Source organism: Phallusia mammillata, chromosome 3 (genome assembly GCF_965637545.1).
Source record: "Phallusia mammillata chromosome 3, kaPhaMamm4.hap1.1, whole genome shotgun sequence".
Lineage (NCBI taxonomy): Eukaryota > Metazoa > Chordata > Ascidiacea > Phlebobranchia > Ascidiidae > Phallusia > Phallusia mammillata.
This window is the reverse complement of record NC_137254.1, coordinates 11,574,588-11,598,766: the sequence shown is the minus strand read 5'-3', so window position 1 is coordinate 11,598,766 and position 24,179 is coordinate 11,574,588. Positions and strand designations below refer to the sequence as shown.

Genomic DNA, 24,179 nt, shown 5'->3' with positions numbered 1-24,179 from the left:
GGCATGGTTGCTACGGTTTGTTAAGTTCATCCGAATGAAAAAGAAGCTACAAGTTTCCGATCCGTTAAGCGTTGCAGAACTACAAAAGGCAGAGCTTGCAGTGATTAAATACGTTCAGCAGCAGGAGTTTGCTGAAAAAATTCGTGCACATTCACAGCACGATCATAAATATGCTGTGAACAAGCGTGTATCAAGGAAATCTGGAAGGTCTTTGCAGAGGCTGAATCCCATTATGGTTGATGGTGTTCTACGTGTTGAAGGTCGCTTGCATCGTGCACCGGTGGCATATGACTTGAAGCATCCGGTGATTCTGCCCAACAAACACCACGTGACAAATCTGATTATCGAGGATCATCACAATTCCGTTAAGCATTCTGGCATGGGTCTAACATGGACATCGCTACGACAGAAGTACTGGGTTGTTCGTGGTGGAGTTGCAGTAAGGCGTGTGTTGGGACAATGCATATTTTGTCGTCGACGCAACGCACCCATCGGTCAACAGATGATGGCAAACTTACCATGTAAGCGAATAACGCCAGGAGAGCCTCCGTTCACATACGTTGGAGTGGATTACTTTGGGCCTTTGTTCGTGAAGCAAGGGAGGAGCGAGGTTAAGCGCTACGGATGTATATTTACGTGTCTGACAGTTCGTGCTGTACACATTGAAATTGCGCACTCGCTGTCAACGGATTCTTTTATTGACGCCCTACGGAGATTCGTCGGTCGCCGAGGAAAACCGAAGAAGATCTTCAGTGACAACGGGACCAACTTTATTGGAGCTAATCGCGTTTTGCGCGACTCGTTAAAGGCTTGGAATCAAGCGCAGATTTATGATTGTCTCAGGCAGCGTGACATTGAATGGGCTTTCAATCCGCCTACTGCAAGTCACATGGGTGGAGTTTGGGAGCGGCTCATTCGCTCTGTGCGGAAAATACTGAGTGCTCTCATGTCTGAACAAACGCCAAATGATGAAACTCTCATCACCTTTATGGTTGAAGTGGAAGCGATACTTAACTCTCGACCACTCACTCCAGTTACTATGGATACAGAAAGTGACGAACCTTTAACGCCAAATCATCTGGTGTTGCTGGGGCATTGTGATACACTGCCGCCAGGGGTTTTCGATAAGAAGGACAACTACGTTCGACGTCGTTGGCGCCAGGTGCAATACCTAGCCAATCAATTCTGGTCTAGATGGGTAAACGAGTACCTGCCGACTTTACAAGTTCGGCGAAAATGGACTGTTCCAGAGCGCAACCTAGCGCATGATGATCTAGTTCTTCTCGCGGACAACTCCGTCCCGCGAGGCAGATGGCTGACGGGGAGAGTCGTGGATACCTACCCTGCAGAGGATGGATCGGAACGCACCGTACTGGTCAAAACCAAAAATGGGACTTTGAAAAGGCCAATTGCTAAATTGTGCCTGATTCGCAAAGCGGGCGAAAACTAGCGTCGCGTTGTGTTTGATTGTACATAGTGTATGTGTTTGTAATGTGCTCGCTGTATTGTTGTGTTTTGATTGGATGTGACGAGCGGATTCGCACATCGGGGCCGGGAATGTTACAGCGAGAATTGCTTAAATGTGCCTTCTTTCTCTGTTTACCAGTGATATGACTTCATTGACTATGACGTAACAAAGCGTCTGCCAGGATTGGTTAGAAATCTCCAGACGTAACAATGCGTGTGATGTCATTAGTGTCGCAATCTTGTCTTGGCCACGTTTTACAGTTTCTTTCTGTGTGGAATTGGCTTTTTAGAAGTTCCAGTTGTGGTGGATCTAATGTAGTTTTTTGTAGATATTTATGTGCTAACATTATAGTGTATTATGTGCAGCTATAAAAACATGAAAGCTAAAGTTATTAAAATGCTGAAACGTCGTAGTTCGTCAAAGTGCCTATAATTCAGTCCTGGATTCCTAACAAGTTGGTACGTAATTTGAATGTGTAAATTGTATGAGTTAAATGTCGTGATAATATTTGTGTATGAGTTAAGAGGTGTTGACTTTCTTAATGTAACATATTCTTGTGCAAGTTTATCGGCCATATTGAATGTGTGTATTGTTGCCGATTGTGACACGTTTCTGTTCGTTTAACAGAGAACCAATGCTGTTGTGCAACCAAGGAGAAATTTGTACCATCAGGCAGACAGTGTTGCGTTCAAGACAAATAAGGAAACCCTCTAGTGCGGCGGTCGGTGCAGATCCAGGCAGCAGCACAAATTTTTAAGTAAATTACGGCCGCTACAATAACAGATAATGCGTACGCAACACTTACCTTTACATCGTTTACCTGCTTCATCGGTGTGATAAGCAGAAAAATCCACGCTGTAAATGACAGAATTAGTGAAGTAATGAAACCGATACGACACAGCCCTAGATTGTTCATTATGTTCCCGATGCTCTGCAAAAAAACGTCACATTTAAAACTAAGATAAGCATGTCAAAATACCTTCTATGTGCTGAACTACTGTAGTACTAACATGTCGCTATATTTTAAACACGTTTCCGAAATTAGCTCAGGTCGCCATCCACATAAATTATTTTGTTCTTGGTTGGGCACTGCTACCAACCTTTTTACAGGAGCTGAAAATTTTTTTAAAATGCATTTCGTCAACAGCAACAAGTTGTTCAAGCTTCATACTATGCACAGTGTAATCAACAATAAATTTATTACGGCACTAGTTACAGTATTTGATTACCTGCTACTTGGTGTATTAGAATTATTGTCAGTGCAAACAGCAAGCGCACGATATAACAAGCACAGGAACTAACTTGTCAATAACAGAGCTAGATTACTAATTTGACGTGCTGTGTGCCCTATTGTATTATGAATATAACGTACTCCAACAGAAGCCCGCGATAGCATATTGACGACCTGATATGCCATGGTTGGGGTCAAAACAAACCTATCTGCTTCATTTCCGTGTAAGAAACAATTTAAGTTTATATCTTCCAATAACTTGGAAGTCATCGGATTGTGCTGTTTCACCTACTACGCAGCAGCTTTAAGTATTAAATTATTGAACACACAGAGTATATTTGAAGATCAGCACCACATTTACGGAGAAATGTTTAAGAACTGTACAAGCGAAGCAAAAATTCACACTGCAATTCAAGTGGTAAAAAAACATACTGGGATATCTGTATATGTTAGGCAGATAAAAAACATTGGGCGGCCTTTCATCTTAAGAGATGTGATTTTGTTTGGTTTTGGCGATGCAAAACACTTGTTGCAGCAACACTACAATGGGTGTAGGTAAAAATTGGAACGCTTCCCGAAATGAAGTTTTATAAATTTCAAATCAGTGGACGATTCGCAAATGCGTGCAAAGCTAAATTCAATTCACGTTCAAATTACAAGATCGCATGCAGTTCCCGTGTATAAATGAAATAAACATGTTGCTTGCGCTTCACCGTAATTTTATCAAAAGAAAGTGCAAGATATACCTGTAAAATATGCCAAACTCCAGGTACCTCCAAGCATTACAAGCAATAGAATGAACAACTTTGTTACTCTTAACGCCTTTTCCAAATCGGTATTTTCTTTCCTGTTGTGCATCGCGCTCGTACAAAGCATTACATGAATCGTTTTTAGGAATATCATGAAGTTAATAATGAGGACAAGAGCAAGAGGGGGTACAACTGTGGAGTAAAAGATTGTAGTTTTTCGAGCTAGCCAGCATCTGTCGTACTTGGAAATCGCTGAAGATTGATTTTGAAAGAGGTTACATTGGTTGGGGTTCCATGTAGTTGTCGTTGGGAAGACCCGAACAAGCAGCTGCACCCACAAGGACGGCGGGCAAAACCCAACCAACCACTACAAATACCCTGACTCGTACTTCGGGATTTTGTTCCTCAAAGCTATACGGAAAGGAGGTGGCCATCAAAAGACGGACTCCTTCAACAAGGAACCACATTCCTGCAACAATACTTAGAGAGCATTTGACCTGATAAATACCTTTTTAAAATCCACGTTTTGTAGTTTACCACCACACATCAGGAGGTAATGGATGGTCACAGCAAAAAGCACGCATGAGATTTCAAGCACAACTGCAAGGTCATGTAACATGTTGATAGCATGAAGAAGCAAAAGTCCCAATGACAAGTAAATTTTTACCCAAATCCTGTCATCGTTGCCTCGTTTGTATTTGTAGATGATGGCAATGGTAGCCGGTAAACATGTTATTGACAGTGATTCTGTGATGAAGGATATGATCTTGAAATAAAATGAGCGTTAACCACTTAATAAACTCGTCAAACAAATTTGTGAACGCTTCTTTATACCTTTACACCAGCTGGTATGGCGATGGACTCAAATACTAAAAGTACAGTAAAAATCGTGAGATGATTGCATATACAACTGACGTTACACGTTGCGTCATCAATGCTGGTGATGCATCCAGAATCCAAATACTTTTTCATCTCAGGATCATAGTATACGCAGATTAGTTTGACTTTGTGAATTATGGCGTTGCTCGTGTTTTTCTTTTTTTCAGGAATTTTCTGCAAACTGATTCTGACGAAGTAGGAGATACGACAAAGCTTGCAGTTGGTCGTTTCCTGATGTGTGATTGGATGAGATCAGAAATTTATCGGCGTCCCTACCAAGAGTAATAAACCAATTGTGTTTTCCAAAGATACGTTTTGCGTTGTTGCAGTTGAACCAACTTTGGAAATGTCAGATTGTGCATTTGAAGTAGAATTCAACTTGTAGACAAGCACAGTGACAACGATTCGACTAACATTATTGGTTCGTAGCGAAAAGTCGATGTGTGTTGATCCTTCCGAGTGTTTTAGGGTGATTTCGTGCCACATCTTCCATTTTGTTTTCGATATTTTGCAACCCCAAACCGTTTGCTGATTTAACGTTCCATATTCGCTGTACAGATAATATGTCTGCACAAAAACCACGGCCTCAAAAAATGATATTTTTATACATTAGAAATTAGATGGTTCTAATTCAAATACCTGCCTTATCCTTTGTTTAAATCAGTGATTTTCAACCGATGTTCCGCGGATCACTACACTAGTGTTCCGTGAAAGATCGTCAGGTGTTCCGCGAGAAATTTGCTGGTTTGAATATAGGATCCTAATGTTTTAGACATCTGTGGTTTGACGAGTGTTTTATGTCGAACATCGGTCGAAAATCACTGGTTTAACAGAATGGAAATGGCTTCTTTAAGTAAGTATTTATCCTGATAATACCCTTTTTAGTCCCACAAAATCTGTTTGAGCAACTTTGAAATCCCAATATATAGTATGTAAAGTATTACTTATGTCAAGTAATACATGTGTTGTATACCTGTTCACGGCCATATAAACTACTCCCTGTGGCCGTACGGTCGCAGGTTGTGCACCCTTGGTTTAGATTGTCTTTAAAAACATTGTCCATCGAGTCACTTGACCGGTTACTCTTTACTGATGAATAAAAGGTGGGAAAGGGACGAAGGGTAATAAATGGACATGCGGAGTGTTGATGTTGAAGCAGAAAACAAAATCAAAGCAACAAAGGGGAAACACAAAATGCAATATAGAACATAGATAGTGCCAAGAACATAGCAATTGTTACAGAGTACGAAACCATAAGTGTCATACAACGGTGTAAAACGAAATGCACGAATCGCTTGTATTTCGGAACAATCTCGTATATAAGCCACTTTTACATAGAAGGCAGGTTGCATACAGCAAAAACATAGATGACATGAACTACAAAATACGCATTGGTAAGTAAAAGAAAATTGGCGACGACTAGTACGCCAGCTGAAACATATTACACCTTTTGTTTGCGTATTTTTGCGAAGTTTTGATTGTGGTTGACACATTTTCGCTGTGACTGCAATTGCCACTTTTTTTGTTGAAAGATTTTGAGACATATTAATTTTATCTCGTCGCTTGTTGAAAACCGCCATGTTTTTAACAAACATGCTCGCAATACATTTTCAATGTAAAAAACGATTGGTAATCTTTTAAAGTATGTCAATTTCCACACAGTACCGAACTTGTTTTGCAAGCGTTCATAGCTTTTTGTAATCACCTACTAATTAATGTGGACATTTAAAGTTTTCGTTTTTGAGCAAATGTACAATACCTTGTTTGTAACACGAAAAAATGCATGTTTTGAAAATACCAATACATAAAAAAGTGGAAACATAAACGTTTTAACACTGCGAATGACATCAGTGCACAAACCTACATGTTAAATGTATCGTGACTTGGATGAAAGAATTTACGAACTTCTCATCGGGTTTTATAAAAATAAAACAAATATGGCCAGAAACTTCAAGTAGAATAATCTAATAGCTGCATATTGTGAAATACGCGTAAAAATCAAAATCAGTTCATACGCCAACCTAATTATTTTTTTTAAGAAACAAACTAACCTTTTAATTGGCTTTAAGTTTCAAAGATTTTTACGCGTATTTAAGTTTTAAAGATATAAAATTCAACAATTAAATATAGTGTTACGCTAAACATTTGTTTCATCTCCTGATAGTAAAAAACGCACAGACAATAGACAAAAACGTAAAACTGACAAATTTGGAGATATGTAATGTGCTTGAAATCCATTGCACAGTCTTTATGCTGAAATCCAGGATATATACAACCAAATAATCCAGACTTGGGAAATCGAGCAGTTTCATTAAATGCAAAATAAAGGATGATTAAGTAGGATTGTTATTATTTCCTAAATTGAGCGTATGACGTTAGTGTAAAACTGATTTCTGATCAAAACTTTACAATATGCAATGCAATCAAATCACAACAACGAGAAAATCAGGATACAACCTCTGCCTGTTACGGCAAGCCGTAAGCTGTGTTGACTGGCAGCAAATTGCTGCATAGCGCGCAACGGTTTCCGCTCATGCATTGTGTATTGTTACACGATTATATGTTGGTACATGGGTGCTGTTAATATGCCACACATAGCTTTACAACCTGCCCTCAGCTAAAAATTAAAATTGTTTGCCAACCTCACATTTTTTAGCCTTGGGAGGAAATTTGTTTGTGTTCATTGCATACTGCCCAGCTTTTGGTATGTAAACCAGAACCAAAACGTTTCTATCAACAACAGTGGTTTTATTATTTGTCTCTGTTGCTAATTTTCATCATGCGAATTTATTGCTCTTAATACCTTGCTTTATCCAAAAGTAATAAAAGACAACTTACCAGGGCAAGTAAATTGCTGGTGGACAAATTGTCCCCTCGACGTTAGTGCAGATGATAAATTTCTGAAGGTAATGGTACAAACACTGATCTTGTTCAGTGATTTGTTTTAAATCCACAACAAACCCAAATACACTTTACCATAAAGCACTATTTGTTTGCATCTTTTGACCAAAATAAAATCTTTAAACATAAATGTTTTCAGAAAACATTTCACTCCAGTCAAATTGTCCGGCGTAAAAACTTCCAGGCCAAATCTTTTTTGTTGCAATGCTTTATCTCTTTATACTAGATTATAAAATATAATTCCAAATTTGAAAAATCACTGAAGGTGACAAACCTGTAAATGCTTTGTTGTTGAATCCAAAAATGTTTAAAAGGCTTTGAAGAATGTAAAACTTACTCTGTTTTTGGTAACTGTGGTCAAATGCACATAACAAACAACTGTAACAAAATTGATTTAAACTAAAAAAGCTACAAACGTTTTAACTTTCACGTTTAAAAACTACCACCTTAAAGTTATGGGTGAAATTGATGTTAATATACCGCGCCAAATTTTCAAAACATTCTTCACGGTTGAGTGATTCGTGGACTAGGTTTGATTTCTATGACGAAAAAAATCTCCAGGAACCAATTTCTGTTTCCCAAATGTGCATAATTAGTATTATACCATGTTTGATGTTAGTGTTTTTCCGAATACTTCGTTTTCTTGAATTGAAATAGCATATTTCCAATTATTATAGCAGTAAAGGTGCCTGTAACCCTAAATTATATTTCCAGAAAACTTCTTAACAAACCAATTCAAGTGAGTTATTTTTGTATTGAAACAACCGTACGAAAATTAAATGCATTCTGCTTAAATATAAACTATAATGATCAGTTTGTTTTTCAAGTTGTTTATCATCTCATTTTTATTCTTCCACTTTTCATTCTATTTCCCATTTCTTTCAAATCCCAATCTTCTTCCCATCTTTCTCCATCATCGTGACAACAATCAGAATGAGAATGATCAACATCACCAGGCAGAGACTCGAGATGAGAGAGACCTCCATCAGTGACTTAATGCCCCGATTGACCCCTAACAAATATGTGTAAGAGTAAAAACTTGAGATGGATGTTTACAATGACTCACAGATTGGACTAAAAGTTTGAAGGATCCATGTAATTGTGTTTTCAACAAAACCTAACTTTTAAACAATGTCTCACCAAGGCAAGTCTTCCCATCTTTCATCAAGAAATACCCTTGAGGACAATAGCAGTAAGCTGTACCTTTAGTGTCGATGCCACACATGTGAGAACATCCCAATTCCTCCTACAAAGCAATCTAAAAAAGTTAGACCCAACCAATTTATACAAGAAGTAAACATACAAGTTTACCCTGTTGCAAACAAGTTGGTCATCACTATCAAATTCATGTGCAAGGATAAAGGGTCCTAGAGAGATCTTCTTAGTTGTATCATCAGTTTCATCTGGGATTGATCTTTTGACTAGAATATCAGGTATCGGTTCCGAAGGACAGTCCTGATTAAATCAAGTGCGATATATAAAAATTAAACAAACAATCTACATATGGCATGTAACGAAGCATTAAATAGATAAAAGTAGAACATAGTTCTTGGTAAGGTAACAGTTAGTCGTTGTAGCAATGTTAATAAAATAGCAAGCCAGGATATAGTCAGGTTAACAAAAAATCTGATTACAGTAAGATTCAAAAAAATGATCCGAAAAATCATACGATTTTGCAATCGTTGTCTTTCGTTTTTTTGCAGATTTTCATTCTGCACGAAAGCCATATCTCCTGGTCCGAGTCTTGTACACCAAACCAGCTGAATCCCAAGAAAGAGAAATCAAACTTGCGAGGGTCGGTCACATTGTATATTACATTCCCATCCGCATCAAGAGGATCAGGCGCGACACAACTGTGGAAAATAAGTTGAAGTGGATCTTTCGTCACCCTAAATTACAAGCGCTCACCCTCCGATGACAACAGGATAAACAGTTTCAATTTCATTCTCATCGTCCGCCAGAATACAGTCTATTCCCTAAACATTTAAAGTAATGAAACTGGGTGGGTATTTAAAGAGTGTTTATGTGACATACCTGCAAAACCAAGCTGGTGTTAGCTTCCCCATCGATGTAGACACCGATGTAAACAGAGGATCCAATTGTTATCGTTTGTTCAGTTTCAATTGTAGTAAAACTGTCCGATGTGTACCGAGCCATTTCCAAGGTGAATGATGACGATGTTTTGCCCAAATCCACCTCAACGTGACTACATAAGAGGATTTAACCGGTTAATATTTGTCACTGCGACTGGCAATCGTGCAAAAGGTTTAAATCCAAAACAGAAACAACATTACTGTTTTTAGAAAGTAAAGAAATCGCCTTCTGGATATTTTTTATTGATAAATAATATACAAACACATTATGCTCACATACAATAACTGAACACTTAATTACCAATCACGGTAGGCTATACTAGTCCGTCAACCAGTTGTAAGTGACATAAACACGATAAAAAAGAGATGTACAGACTTCAAACCTGATCATTGCTAACAGAGGTTGGTCCATTGTCGCTATTCCTGAACGGTTGTAAGCACATTGAAAGACCACGACTGCCGATTTCCCGTTGCGAGTTATTATTTGTGACGACGAGCCAGCAGCGACACCAAGCGAGACTTTGTATGTTACCACAATTTCTTTGTCGCTCTCCTTGAATTGAACAACAAAATGTGTAGATTTAAGACCGGAAGCTCGACGGCGGACTCAATATGACCATAAAGTCACTCACTATCACTAATAATATATGACAGATTTGTCACTCAAATAAATCAGAATGACACCTGAAAGAGGTATGTACTAGTATATTTAAATCTCACGTTTATGTTTGCAGAACATTGTCCAATTCCAGCCAGGACATTTATGTTATACTTGTCAGCCTGGTTGTCCTTCACTGCAAAGCAATTGTCCAGTGGCGTCGAATCGTCACGGATCATTTCAAGGTGTTCGCCAGCTCCGGGGAGCAAAGATCGGACGTAACTTCCTGGGAGGCTGCGGAAACCAACGAAAGTTGAATAGAAAATACTTGGGGCGGAATGCTGCAGAATTGTTTGTACATGATGGAGAGCGAAAAATTGATTTTATTTTTAATCGAATATACTGTGTTCATTCAATATAATCCTGGCAAAACTAACCTCGCCGAAACTCCGGTAGTTGTGCAGTTGGTTGTGATCACTGAAAAACAAAAAAAAATGTTTAAAAAAGGTGGTTAGTGCAACCGCTTTGCAATCGTAAGGTTGGTGGTTCTAATCCCAGCTCGGCCTGTAAGAGATCCAGTGGTTAGTGAAACCGCTTTGCAATTGTAAGGTTGGTGGTTCTAATCCCTGCTCGGCCTCTAACATGACCCAGTGGTTAGTGCAATCGCCTTGCAATCAACGTACAGTTTTAAGATGATGCAATGGTTCAGTGGTTGGCAACTGAAATGCATTTCTAATGTTCCTAAATCAATTTCAGCTTTCCAATCGTGTCGCGGATCTGTTGAGTCTACAGTTCAATCCTATACAATTTAACTGAAACAAACCTGGAACTTTGGCGGGACAATTGGCTTCGTCATCGTCAAAGTCAAAACAGTCGTGCCATCCGTCGCATACATATTGTTGTGGAAGACAGTAACCAGATCGGCATTGATACTCGTTAGGTCCACATGATCCTGTGATGGTTAAATGGAAAAAAATGAGATGAAATAAGTGTAATTGATTTTGTCTTTCAGTAAAACATGTGGGATTGTGGGATAAGCGTGAGGCTAATAGGATTAATAGGCGGTTAGCGAGATTAGCATAGGGCTAGCGAGATAACCAAACAATCAGTGGGATAACCAAGAAGCTAACGGTTTACCACAAGACTACTACAAGCGAGATAATCAATAAACCAGAGAAATAACCACGAGGCAAGCGAAATAACCATCAAGCTACCGGAATTATCATGAGGCTACCAGGATACACATGAGGCTAGCAGAATTACCGTAAGGCTTCAGAAATAACCATGAGACTAGCGAGATAACCAAGGAACCAGCGAGATAACCATAAGGCCAACTATCATGCTATACAGGAGAGAAATAAATAGGGACATTTTCTCGCCCTGACTAGCATATGTAGTAATTTCAAAAGTCTGTACAAGACACGAGTTTCGCTCAAACCAGAGGTAAACAGTTGGGTCAGTTGAGTTGCAATTTTAGATTGGATTTAAATTAGGTATCACAGAAAGCTACTCGCGTACCACCCAAAAAGTTCCGGCGAACCAAGAGTTTGAGAACCACTGAACTGGAGGGATAACCTCCATCAGCTGCTGGGGGAGTGGGGATGCACCTGAACTTTACCACTTAAGAGTGATGCAAAATAATGTATTACGAATCATGACACCCATTTACAGCGAGCTAAAAACTTTAAAACTAGCCGATATCAACAAACTTCAAACAGCACAAATTATGCACAAGTTCCACCACCATAACCTCCCCTCAACATTCGATGAGTTTTTCACTAAAACTTCACAGGTTCATTCCCACTTCACGAGACATGCTGATGGCGAAAACCTCTTTATCCCTAGATTTCAAACAACCCTCGGCATATAGTCTCTGCATTACCGTGGTCCAAAGATTTATAACAATATTCCTACCAAACTGAAAAACCTTGGTTTACACTCATTTAAAGTTCAATTTAAAGCCATAATATTGCAAAACTATGAACGTTGAAGGTCAAACCACTATTGTTTGCAAATTACACCACGTGCTGTTTCTTTGACTCCCTTATCAGTAGTTGGTTGTTTGTTGTATTGTACGTACAACGGTTCGTGTTTACTAAGTTTATGATTTTGATAGCGTAATGCTTAATGCATGGTTTGGATTGTTTGTCTCGTGTTTATCATTTATTTATTTTTCATTTTTGTTAAAAATGTGATTTGTTATTGTCTTTTAATCAATTCTACGTCGTTGATGTTGTGCTACTTCCCTGTTACAATGTTAAATACCTAACTGCCAATCCTATACATTGCATTTTTGTCTTCTTCAGCTTGTCTCCATTATTTTTCTCTTCTTTGCAAGACAACGTCTTGTAACTCTATTTGTTTAATGACGTTTTTGAGGGGGCATCTTAACTCGAAAACCGAAAGGTTAAACGATGCCTCCTTACCATCACTTTTCTTTTCAATTTACTATTTGCGTTTGCGGGTTAAAATAAACGATTGATTGATTGAATGATTGATGTGGCTGGCGGGATAACCACGAGGATAGCGAGATAACCAAGAGACCTGCGGAATAACCATAAAACTAGCGGGATAACCACGGGGCTAGCAGAATAACCATGGGGCTAGCAGAATAACCATGGGGCTAGCGGGATAGCTAACGAGATACCCATTGAACCTGAGGGATAACCGGTAGGATAGCGAGATAAGCATGTGGCTAGCGAGATATCCAAGAAACCTGAGAGATAAACATGGGGTTAGCAAGACAACCATGAGACTAGAAGGATAACCATGGGGCAAGCGGGATAACCACGAGGCTAGTAGAATTATCGTGGGGTTACAGAAATAATCACGAGGCTAGCGGAATTGCCACAGGGCTACAGAAATAAGCATAAGGCTAGCGAGATAACCAAGGAACCAGCGAGATAACCACAAGGCCAACGGGACGACGGGATAACCATCAGGCTTTACAGGAATTACCATGGGGCTACAGCAGGGGTCACCAAACTTTTATCACTGCGGGCCGGATAAGTTTAATAATCAATCGCGCGGGCCGCATAGTTTGCATGCCCCAGCGCCTTCTTTCCAAACTTATTCCTCGAGGCGATTTTTATAGGGGGCCAAGAGATGGTCTTTCTACAATCCTATTTAAAATCTGGCAATGCGACTGTTAAATTGTACAGTTGGTCTCATCTTACGAGCAATACTTAGATTATCTCACAAGTAACAAAATAAGGCGATTATTTGCGCACATGTAAAACTTGTAGTCTTGTTTGTGACGTAACAAACCGGGTTGGATCAATCTTGGGCGTTGTAATTCTATGAAACTATAGGTAATATCAATTCTACAAATCGCGACAAGAAAACTTTCGTAAGGAGTAGATTAATTTTTGAATGTTACAAAGTTATCAATTCGAGTTGGCAAACCAAAATAGTGTTCGCGGGCCGGATGAAATGACCTCGTAGTTTGGTGACCCCTGGGCTACAGAAATAATCATGACGCTAGCGGAGTCACCATGAGGCTGAAGCAGTTGTTTTTAACCCGCGGGTGGTCATTTTGCCGTAGGTCGCGACATTTAAAGAAAGTAAATGTTTGACAGCAACCACAAAATAAAAACATCTAAAAGCAATAGAAAGTCAAACTATTTGATTCAAACTGATTTTAAACTAGAGTTATATGTTTGCGTGCTGGTACACAAAGCGATGTCCGTAGAACTGCCAAGAGACCAAGGTTCTACAATCTTACTTGTGTTACAAAAGAACAATTGTTTGCGCATAATTGAATTAGATTGATATTGATAAAGTCAAACCATTTGATTCAAACTTATTTTGTTTTCCATTATGACCATTACAAAACAAAGGCGATATTACGTTACCATACGGAAGATAATTCAATACAACTGCCACCATCTCGTGGACACACGAACGTCAAAACATCAAAACATTTATGGTAGGTAAAGCGGGTCAGTGTGTTATGAGAAGATACTTCTGTGAAAACCGAACGGACCAGCAAGCTAAGACCTATTCTCTTTGCCCAAGGAGAGAGTTTATTCTACTGAAATAACCATGAGACTAGCGGAATTACTTTGGGGCCAGCATGACAACCATGGGACTAGTAAGATAACGATTGGCTATCGAGATACCCACTGAACCTGACGGATAACCATGAGACTAGAGGGACAACCATGGGGCTAGCGGGACAACCAAGAAACGTGCGGAATAACCATAGGGCTACCAGAATAACCATGAGGCTACTAGAATTGTCATGGGGCTACAGAAATAATCACGAGGCTAGCGGGATAACCAAAGTACCTGCGAAATAACCAAGAGACTAGAGGGATAACCAAGGGACTAGCAGAATAACCATGCGACAAGCGGGATAAGCATGGGGCTAACGAGATAAGCAAGGAACATAAAGGATAACCATGGGGCTAGTAAGATAACGAAGGGCTTTCGAGATAACCAAGGAACCTGAGGGGATAACCAATAGGATAGCGAGATAAGCATGGGGCTAGCAGGATAACCAAGAAGCCTAAAAGATAACCACAGGGCTCGCGGCATTAGAGGGATAACCATGGATAAGCATGGGGCTAGCGGGATAACCAAGAAGCTTAAGAGATAACCCATGAGACTAGAGGAATAACCATGGGGCAAGCGAGATAACCATGGGACTAGTGGGATAACAAAGAAGCTTAAGAGGTAACCGTGGGGCTAGTACAGCGGTTCTCAACCAGTGGGCCATGGAAGCATTTTGATTGGGCCACAGACCAATTAAATAGAAAGCTTTTATTAAGAATTTACTTTCATCTGTGTCACTACACTGAATTTTACAAGAATAATGGCTTGGGTAGGAATTGAAAAGGAACGTAAATGAATTTAAATTAATCAATTTGCGGTTACTTTGAGTTTCTGCAACCCTGTATGTTTATGACGTAATAAACTACTTTGAGATTACAATAAAGCCAGCAGCATAATAGCAGCATATCCATTGTCCAATTACTCGGTCATAACTGAACATGCTTGATTAAAGAAGGGAAAGTGCTGTTTTATGATTTTTTTAAATTAAGTTATTTTGAACTTATAATCTTGTTTGAAATATGTTCTGCATTTTTTTTTGTGCTGAACCGATTTTATAGTTGTTTTCTTTCATTTATAAAAATTTACTGGGCCACAGAATTTTTGTGCAATGAAAGAAAAAAGGTTGAGAACCACTGGGCTAGTAGGATAACCATGAGACTAGAGGGATAACCGTGGGGCAAGCGGGATAACCAAGAAGCTTAAGAGATAACCGTGGGGCTAGCGGGATGACCATGGGGCAAGCGGGATAACCATGGGGCTAGCGGGATAACCAAGAAGCTTAAGAGATAACCGTGGGGCCAGCAGGATAACCATGAGACTAGAGGGATAAACATGGGGCAAGCGGGATAACCAAGAAGCTTAAGAGATAACCGTGGGGCTAGCAGGATAACCAAGAAGCTTAAGAGTTAACCATGGGGCTAGCAGGATATAACCATGGGGCAAGCGGGATAACCAAGAAGCTTAAGAGTTAACCATGGGGCTAGCAGGATAACCATGAGACTAGAGGGGTAACCATGGGGCAAGCGGGATAACCATGGGGCTAGCGGGATAACCAAGAAGCCTAAGAGATAACCATTATTAGGATAGCGGGATAAACATGGTGCTAACGAGATGCCCATTGAACCTGGGGGATATCCATTAGGCGAGCCAAGATAAGCAATGAACCAGCGAGATAACCATAAGGCCGACGGGACAACCAACAGGCTATAGATGAATTACCATGGGGCTACAGAAATAATCAAGACGCTAGCGAAATTACCACGAGGCTGGAGCGGTGGTTTTCAACCCACGGGTCGTCATTTTGCCGTAGGTCGTGACATTTAGAAAAAGTAAATGTTTAAGAGCAATAACAAAACAAAAACATCTAAAAGCAATAGAAATTCAAACTATTTGATTCAAACAGATTTTAAACTACAGTTAAATGTTTGCGTGCTGGTACACAAAGCGATATCCGTAGAACTGCCAAGAGACCAAGGTTCTATAATCTTACTTGTGTTACAAAAGAACAATTGTTTGCGCATAATTGAATTAGATTGATATTGATAAACAAGCGAGTTTCTATGTTAATAAAATCCCGAACGTTGTAGTGAGGGTGGAAATGTATTGACGAATTTTATTTTGCTTGGACCGCAAGTCCAATAGCACATCAACCATTCTGTAAGACAAAAAGTTTGAATGCCACTGTACTTGGCCTGAGAAATAGTCTGTGCGGCCTGAACGAGTGTCGTGGCCTTCACAAACAAAAAGGTTACCCACCCCTGGGCTAGCATGATAACCACGGGGCTACTAAAATTAGCATGGACCTAGCGAAATAACCATGGGGCTATCGGGTTAAATAAGGGGCTAGCGGGATAACCATTGGCTAGCAGGATAACCATTGAGCTAGCGGGATAACCATTAGGCTAGCGAGATAAGCATGAACCCAAGGTATAACTATTGGGCTAGGGGATAATCATGGGGCTAGCGAGATTGGCATGACGCCAACAACAGGACATAGGAATAACGGTTTAATCAGGGCATAAAAAAATAATTAAAAGCCAAAAATTGAAATGATTCAGGGCTCCATTATATTATTCGGTTTATTACCAAAGCACGAGTCCTCGAAATCGGGGTGACAGTCGGGTTCGGTGCAACCATAATGAATGTTGTTGCAAGAAAAGCAGTAGAACTGATGCGCAGTGCAGTTGTCGGCATCTGTGAGGAAAAAATGTATCACAAGATTGTTAATTCAATTCACTAAAAGCGAACCTACGAACTTCAAGGGGTAAACCAAATTGTTTGTTACATGCACGACTTTGCACGCTTGAAGCGGGTTTTCTAACGGGCTTCGTGCAGACAACCATGGCGCTTGTTACATGCACGACTTTGCAAGAGTGATTTGGTGAATTTCACAAAATATTTTCATTTACTATGTAAATAGAAGCTTACTTGTGTGATAATCATTTGGAGCGCATCCTATTTCATCGCCCTCACAATCCCAGATTTTGTCGCAGCGGTATTGTTGCGGGATACAGGCCCCGTTATCGCACTTAAACTCATCGGGACCGCAAATACCTGAATTACATTACGGTTTAATGCTTCGTAAGGGTAATTTCTGAGACTATTAAGTCGAGTGGAGCCGACATGAGCAAATTATCCTGACTAGTTTAGTTGATACTGTAGCACTGAGCGGACAGCACTTTGTTAAAGACAAAATGATCGTACCATTGCATAAAGGCGACTGGTCACCAGGTGGACATGTGTTTGGTTTGCACATGTCCCAAATCGGACGGCACTGCTTTGATGGAAAACACTGAAATTCGTGATATCTGCATCCGTCTGAATCTAAAAAGAAAAAAATAGTTGAGGGATGACAATAAATTATTCACAACTAAAGTGCATTCACTTCATCACTTATTTTCAACGCCTACATCTGTTAATTATTTAAAGACGAGTAAAACTCATTCAAGATAAGTTTAAACACAGAACCATCGAAAATACTCAAACGTTGAGGTGGGTTTATTTCCTTTGGTGAAAGAAATCATAGCGACACAATTGCACTAAAACCCACCAACAAGCCGGAAATAGTTGCGCAACGTTAAGACGTTATGGAGCGCGTGAAAGTGGAGGGCACAATTGGTGGATGTTGGCTAAACGCGCTTCAGCTACACTGTATTCTAAAGAGTTATTTGACTGAAAGGAAGAATACAAGTTTGGCGCATTGAGGATAAAGACGACTGGGGGTGTGACGTTAGTGGAACGAGTCGAGAAGCCTTCAAACATTTTGAAGCAATGTCAAAGTGATAAAGTGATGCAAACATTGACAAATGGAGTAGAAAAATTGATGGTCTGTTTGACGATTTTGAAAACCTCGGTTAATTCGGACCCGTTTGGATCACGCAATTTGTCCGGATTAGGCGAACATCCCAAAACCGAGGTTTGCTGTAATTACAAATATCAATCGGAACATTAAAGTCATGCTCTCTGAACTGCTTGAAAAGTAACTGCGGTATACATTTGAACTACTAACGTAACTGCTACGCAACAACCTCTTAATTGTTGTGAACTAAAATTCCCTGGTCTTCTTGCATGAGTCAGCGTTACTTGCCAAACATGCCACAGTCTCAACCTGTCAATCAGTCTTATCGCGTTTTAAAACGTATCTTGGGGCTAACAATCAAATTCATATTGCTGGCTTTTAGCGGAAACCGTTTGTCAATTGAACTGAAATTTGAGCGATGGGCCGAGCCGAGCCAGAACCGAGTACTCGGTATCGAACATTGCTGACTTTGATTCTCAAACGAGCAGTTGTACAAACTGACCTGAGCATTCAATTTACATATGCATGCTCTGCTAACATGCGAAACTAGTGTTCGAAAGGGTATCCAAGAACAAAAAGGACGGTTTTTCTGAATGCGTTAGTCGGTTGAAAACGCGTAGTTCTGGGGCCTGTACAGCTTAATATACTGCTGGTAACGCAAGGGACCTTGGAAAGCTACAAAAACTAGGGTGGAATTGGGAGTGCTTGTGACGTGGAACAATGGACAGAGCATTAACGTGTTCGGCCAAACATAACATTTGCTGTTTCGGCCCATCCCTACTGTTTGGATACAGCATTAAAGATTACATCATGGGACGGCGCATACCGGTTAAGCACAGCAGCCTGTTTGAACTGGCTTTAATGAGTTGCAACAAAATCCAAATCTTTAAATTACTTTGACATCCGGCTTCGTCATCCCCGTCAGCGCAATCGTTCCTCCTGTTACATTTCATGTACAGAGGAATACAGGCTCCAGATTGGCATTCGAATTCGTCAGCTGCACAGTTTCCTGCAAGATGGAACAGAGTTGAAATGATGCTACTTCGTATAGCCTGGAAATCTGTTGGATGTAATCACGCACTACACTTGTAATATCTCTGTTCGTTATTGTATTTTGTGTTTTGCCTTATGGCTTGACGCATTTTTATTTTGTTTGCCGCTCCAACACCAACATTCCATCCATTGATTAACATCCGTCCCTCCCCCTTTTAATTAGTAAATGAATAGTAACGGGTCAAGTGACTCGATGGCCAATGTTTGGCTCTTACTGACCCGGTCGCGCAGTTATTACGTTCGTTTTATTTTGGTTATGCAATTGTTTAAATTTCAAGCGTGACAAATAAAACATTGAATTGAAATTGTCAACGCTCAAGAACCATTTGGAAGAAAAACATTCCCATTGCACATAAACTGTTCTTTTATCAGAAGAAACACATTTAAATCAATGAGACATTGTGGTAAAAACGTGGAAAAGTGAAATGTGCTAAGCGCAAAAAATAACCGATATCATCTTGTAACAAACTAAATTTACTTTCAACAAAACCAACAGCTTACCGTCACAATTCATTTCATCATCAGAACACTCGGAGCTTTCATCACATAGCTGTGATCGTGGAATACAGGTCAGGTCTTGGCATTGAAACAGGTGGTTGGGGCAGTTTTGGCAAGCTCCTGTCAACAAAATAATTATGGTTACAAAAGCTACCAAAAGCTTACATTTAAATAAGCGCAATTATGCGATAATACTGATTACAATGAGTGTGTTCCACGATATCTTTTACGTTTACTTTGTATCCTGACTTATATGAAAGACTTAATAAACTTTCTCACCAGGTTGTATCAAGAAGAAAACAAATATGGCCAGAAACTTCAAGTAGAATAATACCATAGTTATATTTCGTGCAATGCGTGTAAAAATAAAAACCAGTTGATACGCCGACTTGATCAATTCTTTAAGAAACGAACTAACTTATGATTTGACTGTGAAAACAAAAAAAAACGAATCCTGAACATCCGTAGTTAACGGTCGATACCAGCATCTCCACTATATTAAACCGCTCACTTTAGTGTGGAGGTACAAACTGCTACGTGGCTATGGTCCAATGCATCGTTCAACAACGAATGCAAAAACAGGAAACCATATTGTGATCGTAAAACAATCGTTGAGTCACAATCCTGATAAACACGCTTAAACGTATGCTCATGTGGTAAAATATTCCTTCTTTGTGAACAAGTGTAAGGTAGTTGTGCAACCTAAGTGTAGTTTTCCATTTAACGGTTTTCATCTCATTTTGACACCGAGATGACCCACGTTCATACAACCCGATTCGTGTAGAAACCAGAATGTAACGAATGTACGCAACATGTAGAAGCACTTCGCGTAATACACCGGCAAGCTCCGGTGACTGACATCTAATTGCTACCAAGCGCGAAACGATTTCCTCGCACACATCGCGTATTGTTATACGACCCTGTGTTGGTGCATGCTGTTAATATTCCACCAAATGCATTATTATAATATGCATCATATAAGGATACTAAATAACTTTCCAATTAAACACCTAAAATCGCCAAACTCACTTTTTTGTGCCTTCTTCTGGAGATCTTAATGATTATGGACTCCAATCCCAACCAATGTTTGCTTTGAAAAGTTGTATTAGCTTGGAGAGAAAATATGTTTGTGTTTATTTCAACAGCCCACAAAATAAAGAAAGTAAACAGAAAAACGTTTTCATATACACCCGTGTTTCATTCGTAACTTCTGTTTGCTTTGATTCCTTCTAGTAGAAATAGGGTAAGAACCACTATTTTCTAAGGTTTAGTGGATCTAACCCATTTTGTTGCTCTAAGATGGCCCAGTGGTTAGTACATCCGAATTTTAATTAAAAGTTTGGTGGCTCTAATCCCAATTCCCACTCTGGGATGGCCCAGTGGTTAGTGCAACCCCCTTGTAATCGTAAGGTCGTTGGCTCAACTATTAACAAGCCGTAAAACGAAGCAGAAACATGTCATAGACTATTTACAGCATGGCTATAGCTAATTTATAGTCCATGCACAAGTACGAAAGTCGTTATTGTCAAACTTCAATGAAAATATGAAACAGTTAGCAAAGGTTCGTTCGGATATATCGACATTACAACATCATTGGTTAATAGGACATAACTATAGGTATTATTTCGCATTAGCAAGGAACACAGCATGCAACGATTGCATAACACACCGGCAAGCTGTAAGCTCGGGTGACTGGCATCTAATTGCTGCCGAATGCGCAACGATTTCCTCGCACACATCGCGTATTGATATACGACCCTGTGTTGGTAGCTGCATGCTGTTAATATACCATCCAATACATTATAATATACAACACATAAAGCTACTGAATGATTTTCCAATTAAACACCCTAATCGCCAAACTTACATTTTTTGTGACTTCATATGGAGATCTTAAATGTTGTGGGTCGAATCCAACTCCAACAGCTGCTTTGTAAACAACTGTGTTGGCTTGAAACGAAAATACGTTTGTGTTAATTGCAACTGCCCACATCCGATAGAAAGTAAACAGGAATAAATACGTTGTAATTTGCACAAACGTTTTCTTTTCTATGATTTTTTGCTCAGATTTATTCATGGGAATTTATCTGCTGGGAGTTATAGTGCAAAGAATTCTAATTTTCTAGTTGGTATTTTGCCAAAAAAATGTAAATCAAATGGTTTTTGTGTTCAGGGCTGGTATATTGATTTTAGTCGATAGCTCTATTAGTTTGTGATACAAGGGCATTAGAAGTTCCATTTACCAAAATAAACGAAGGACTGTTAGAGAAATTATATTCCTTATGGGTATTTACAAATCGCTCATCGGATTTAGTAGTAGGTTCCAAGGCTTATGTAGAGATTGTTTATTTCATTCTGAAAAAATGCACCCATGATTACATTTGCTGAGAAACACTTTGTTGTATGTAACATGAACTGCTTTTATGTGTTTTCTTTATTCAACAGTTCCATACATCACAACAACAAACATCATTTGTTTGAGTTTATGACAATGCACTTTTCTCCAACACATTCATTATTTGCCACCCGATCCGTCTGGAAGTCCCCGATTAAAATCGACTGTGTTACGCAGAATAATGCGTTTCTTATCGGGCGGGATTAGAATCTTTAGAACCTGTGTTATAACACAGCCCGATTGCGGACGGTTTTATCGGTAATGGCAGTGGAGCATTAAATTTGTTTTTTATTGGCAAATATTATTTTTGCTGTGATAATAATCGCAGGTAAATTGGGTTTTATATCAAAATGGCAGTTAATTGTAAAACAGCAAGACAAAAACAAATGCATTCTAAGCTGTAAAATGAATATGTTAAACACTAAAATGAGCCAAGAATCAAGATTGAAGTACCTGATTGGCATCAAGGTTCTGGCAATGAAGCAATGCAAAGAGACCTTTCAGTGAGAAGAATTTCAAGTTCTTACCTTTATATGAAGCAAAGTGAGGACCATCACACTGTCATATGAGGGCTTGTAGATTGGATTTGAATTGAAATGATTCACAGTAGGTGGCTGCCTTGTTACTGCCTTTCTAAACTCAACTCTTTCTGTATTTCTGGCTGATGGTATTTTGAATTTTAGCACAGTTAAAAACCCCAATATTGAATATTAACTCTGTTTTATAACACTTAGACTGCTTATTGGTGACTAAACTCAAGCCTCTTTTGTTTACCCATAATTGTCAAGTCAAATGACCATACACTTTATCTTTATTTTTTTATTGCAGTTCACCATCTGGAAAAATGCTTAAAGCTGGAAAAAATCAACAGAAACATTCCATATCAAAAAATTGAAGAAACTCTTTCATTGCGGAAGAATTTTGTCGACAAAAACAGCTCTCTCTTAAAGTGTCAGCAAAATCATTGATGTATACAACCTGTTACTTGCCTCACAGGAGAAAATTGTATGTCGAGATATGAACCACATACTTTGGTTTTACATGAATCAAATCGGAATATGTGTTATTTCTTTTCCACTGTTCTACCTGCCTGCAAGTTTATTTATTAGTTCTTATACCCAAATTAAGAATTTGTATTCAAACATTTGTAGGAGTTGATATTATTTTACCTCCATGGTGATTATGGTCTCATGTAAATTCTGAGAATGTTTTGCACTGTGATGTAGAATCGGACAGTGAAGTGATTCATCAGACATAAATCGAGAACCTCTAGTTTTGACCAGTAGTCTGCATGATAGCATGTTGTAACAATTGGGTGGTTCAACCTCATTTTTCACATGATATCCGGTTTAATTTTCTTGATAATTCAGCAAATCATTACATTTTCAGCTGTACAATATTGTTTCACCTTTTTGTTTTATTTTAGTCTGTTTACTTAAAGATCTTTGTTTAGTATGTACTATGTACTTGTAAATGCAGGTTTTAACTGACCAATCAACCAATTGCTGTGAATGTAATTATTTATTCTCTTCCCATTTATTTCTGCTTTCATATAACTATGGGACTCAACTTGAAAATGTTGAAGTGTGGAAATTGGGTTCATAAGGTGCTTTTTCCATCAATAAAGTGTTGTCCTCACTGTGCATTTGGTGTTTCATCATTTTCATTAGTACAGGCTTTAACGTGTTTGAGACCACTAACGGCTTGAGGTATATGTAAACGGTTTTTACACGCCAACTCTAAACAACATTCAGTAAACGCTTGCAAAATATCGTTAAAATCTGATCATAACCTCGTAAATGAGAGGCGTACATCATAAGCGAATACATGACATAACCGCTTTAAAAATGATTTTTGAGCTGTCGAATTATGTAGCCTATAAAAGCTCCAGATGACAAACGGTTTAAGGTAAACGCAAACGGCTTTTACAGGTCAACTCTAAAATACATCCAGTAAAGGCATGCAAAATATCGTTTAAATCTGATCATAACCTCGTAAATGAGAGGCGTGCATCATAAGCGAATGCAGGGCGTGACCGCTTTAAATATGATTTTGCGCTGTCGAATTATGTAGCCTATAGAAGCTCCAGATTTTAAACGGTTAAAGATAAACACAAACGGTTTTCACAGGTCAACTCTAAAATACATCCAGTAAAGGCATACAAAATGTCGTTTAAATCTGATCATAACCTCGTAAATGAGAGGCGTGCATCATAAGCGAACGCAGGGCATGACCGCTGTAAAATGATTTTTGCGCGGTCTACCCATATAGCATGTACAGGCTCCAGATTTTAAACGGTTTAAAGTTATTATCACATTTAAACGATGTTTTGTATGCGTTTACTAGCTGTTTTGGAGTTGACCTGTGAAAACCGTTTGTGCTTATCTTAAACCGTTTAAAATCTGGATCTTGTATAGGCTACATTGGTCGACTGCCCAAAAATCATTTTTGAAGCGGTC

At 39.2% G+C, this 24,179-nt stretch overlaps 2 protein-coding genes and 1 long non-coding RNA gene across 3 annotated transcripts; 2 read left to right on the top strand and 1 right to left on the bottom strand.

Annotated features, from left to right (window-relative positions):
• The first annotated feature begins 34 nt into the window (after window positions 1–34).
• Window positions 35–1,450, top strand: LOC145219491 (uncharacterized). Its single transcript, XM_080086855.1, has one exon. The coding sequence runs from the start codon at window positions 35–37 to the stop codon at window positions 1,448–1,450; it is 1,416 nt and encodes a 471-aa protein (XP_079942981.1).
• A 6,553-nt stretch (window positions 1,451–8,003) lies between these two features.
• Window positions 8,004–20,793, bottom strand: LOC145217495 (uncharacterized). The gene is made up of 16 exons (XM_080084770.1): window positions 20,355–20,793; window positions 19,329–19,445; window positions 18,670–18,783; window positions 17,180–17,299; window positions 16,904–17,029; window positions 16,562–16,669; window positions 10,743–10,871; window positions 10,357–10,396; window positions 10,042–10,213; window positions 9,705–9,874; window positions 9,263–9,434; window positions 9,137–9,204; window positions 8,898–9,081; window positions 8,540–8,683; window positions 8,369–8,474; window positions 8,004–8,240 (listed from the first exon to the last, which is right to left on the bottom strand). The coding sequence occupies exons 2-16, from the start codon at window positions 19,339–19,341 to the stop codon at window positions 8,110–8,112; spliced, it is 1,797 nt and encodes a 598-aa protein (XP_079940896.1). The 5' UTR covers window positions 19,342–19,445; window positions 20,355–20,793; the 3' UTR covers window positions 8,004–8,109.
• A 1,060-nt stretch (window positions 20,794–21,853) lies between these two features.
• On the top strand, window positions 21,854–23,363 carry LOC145217523 (uncharacterized). The gene is made up of 2 exons (XR_013857421.1): window positions 21,854–22,326; window positions 22,549–23,363. It is a non-coding gene; the product is annotated as an uncharacterized LOC145217523 (long non-coding RNA).
• The last annotated feature ends 816 nt before the right edge of the window (window positions 23,364–24,179 follow it).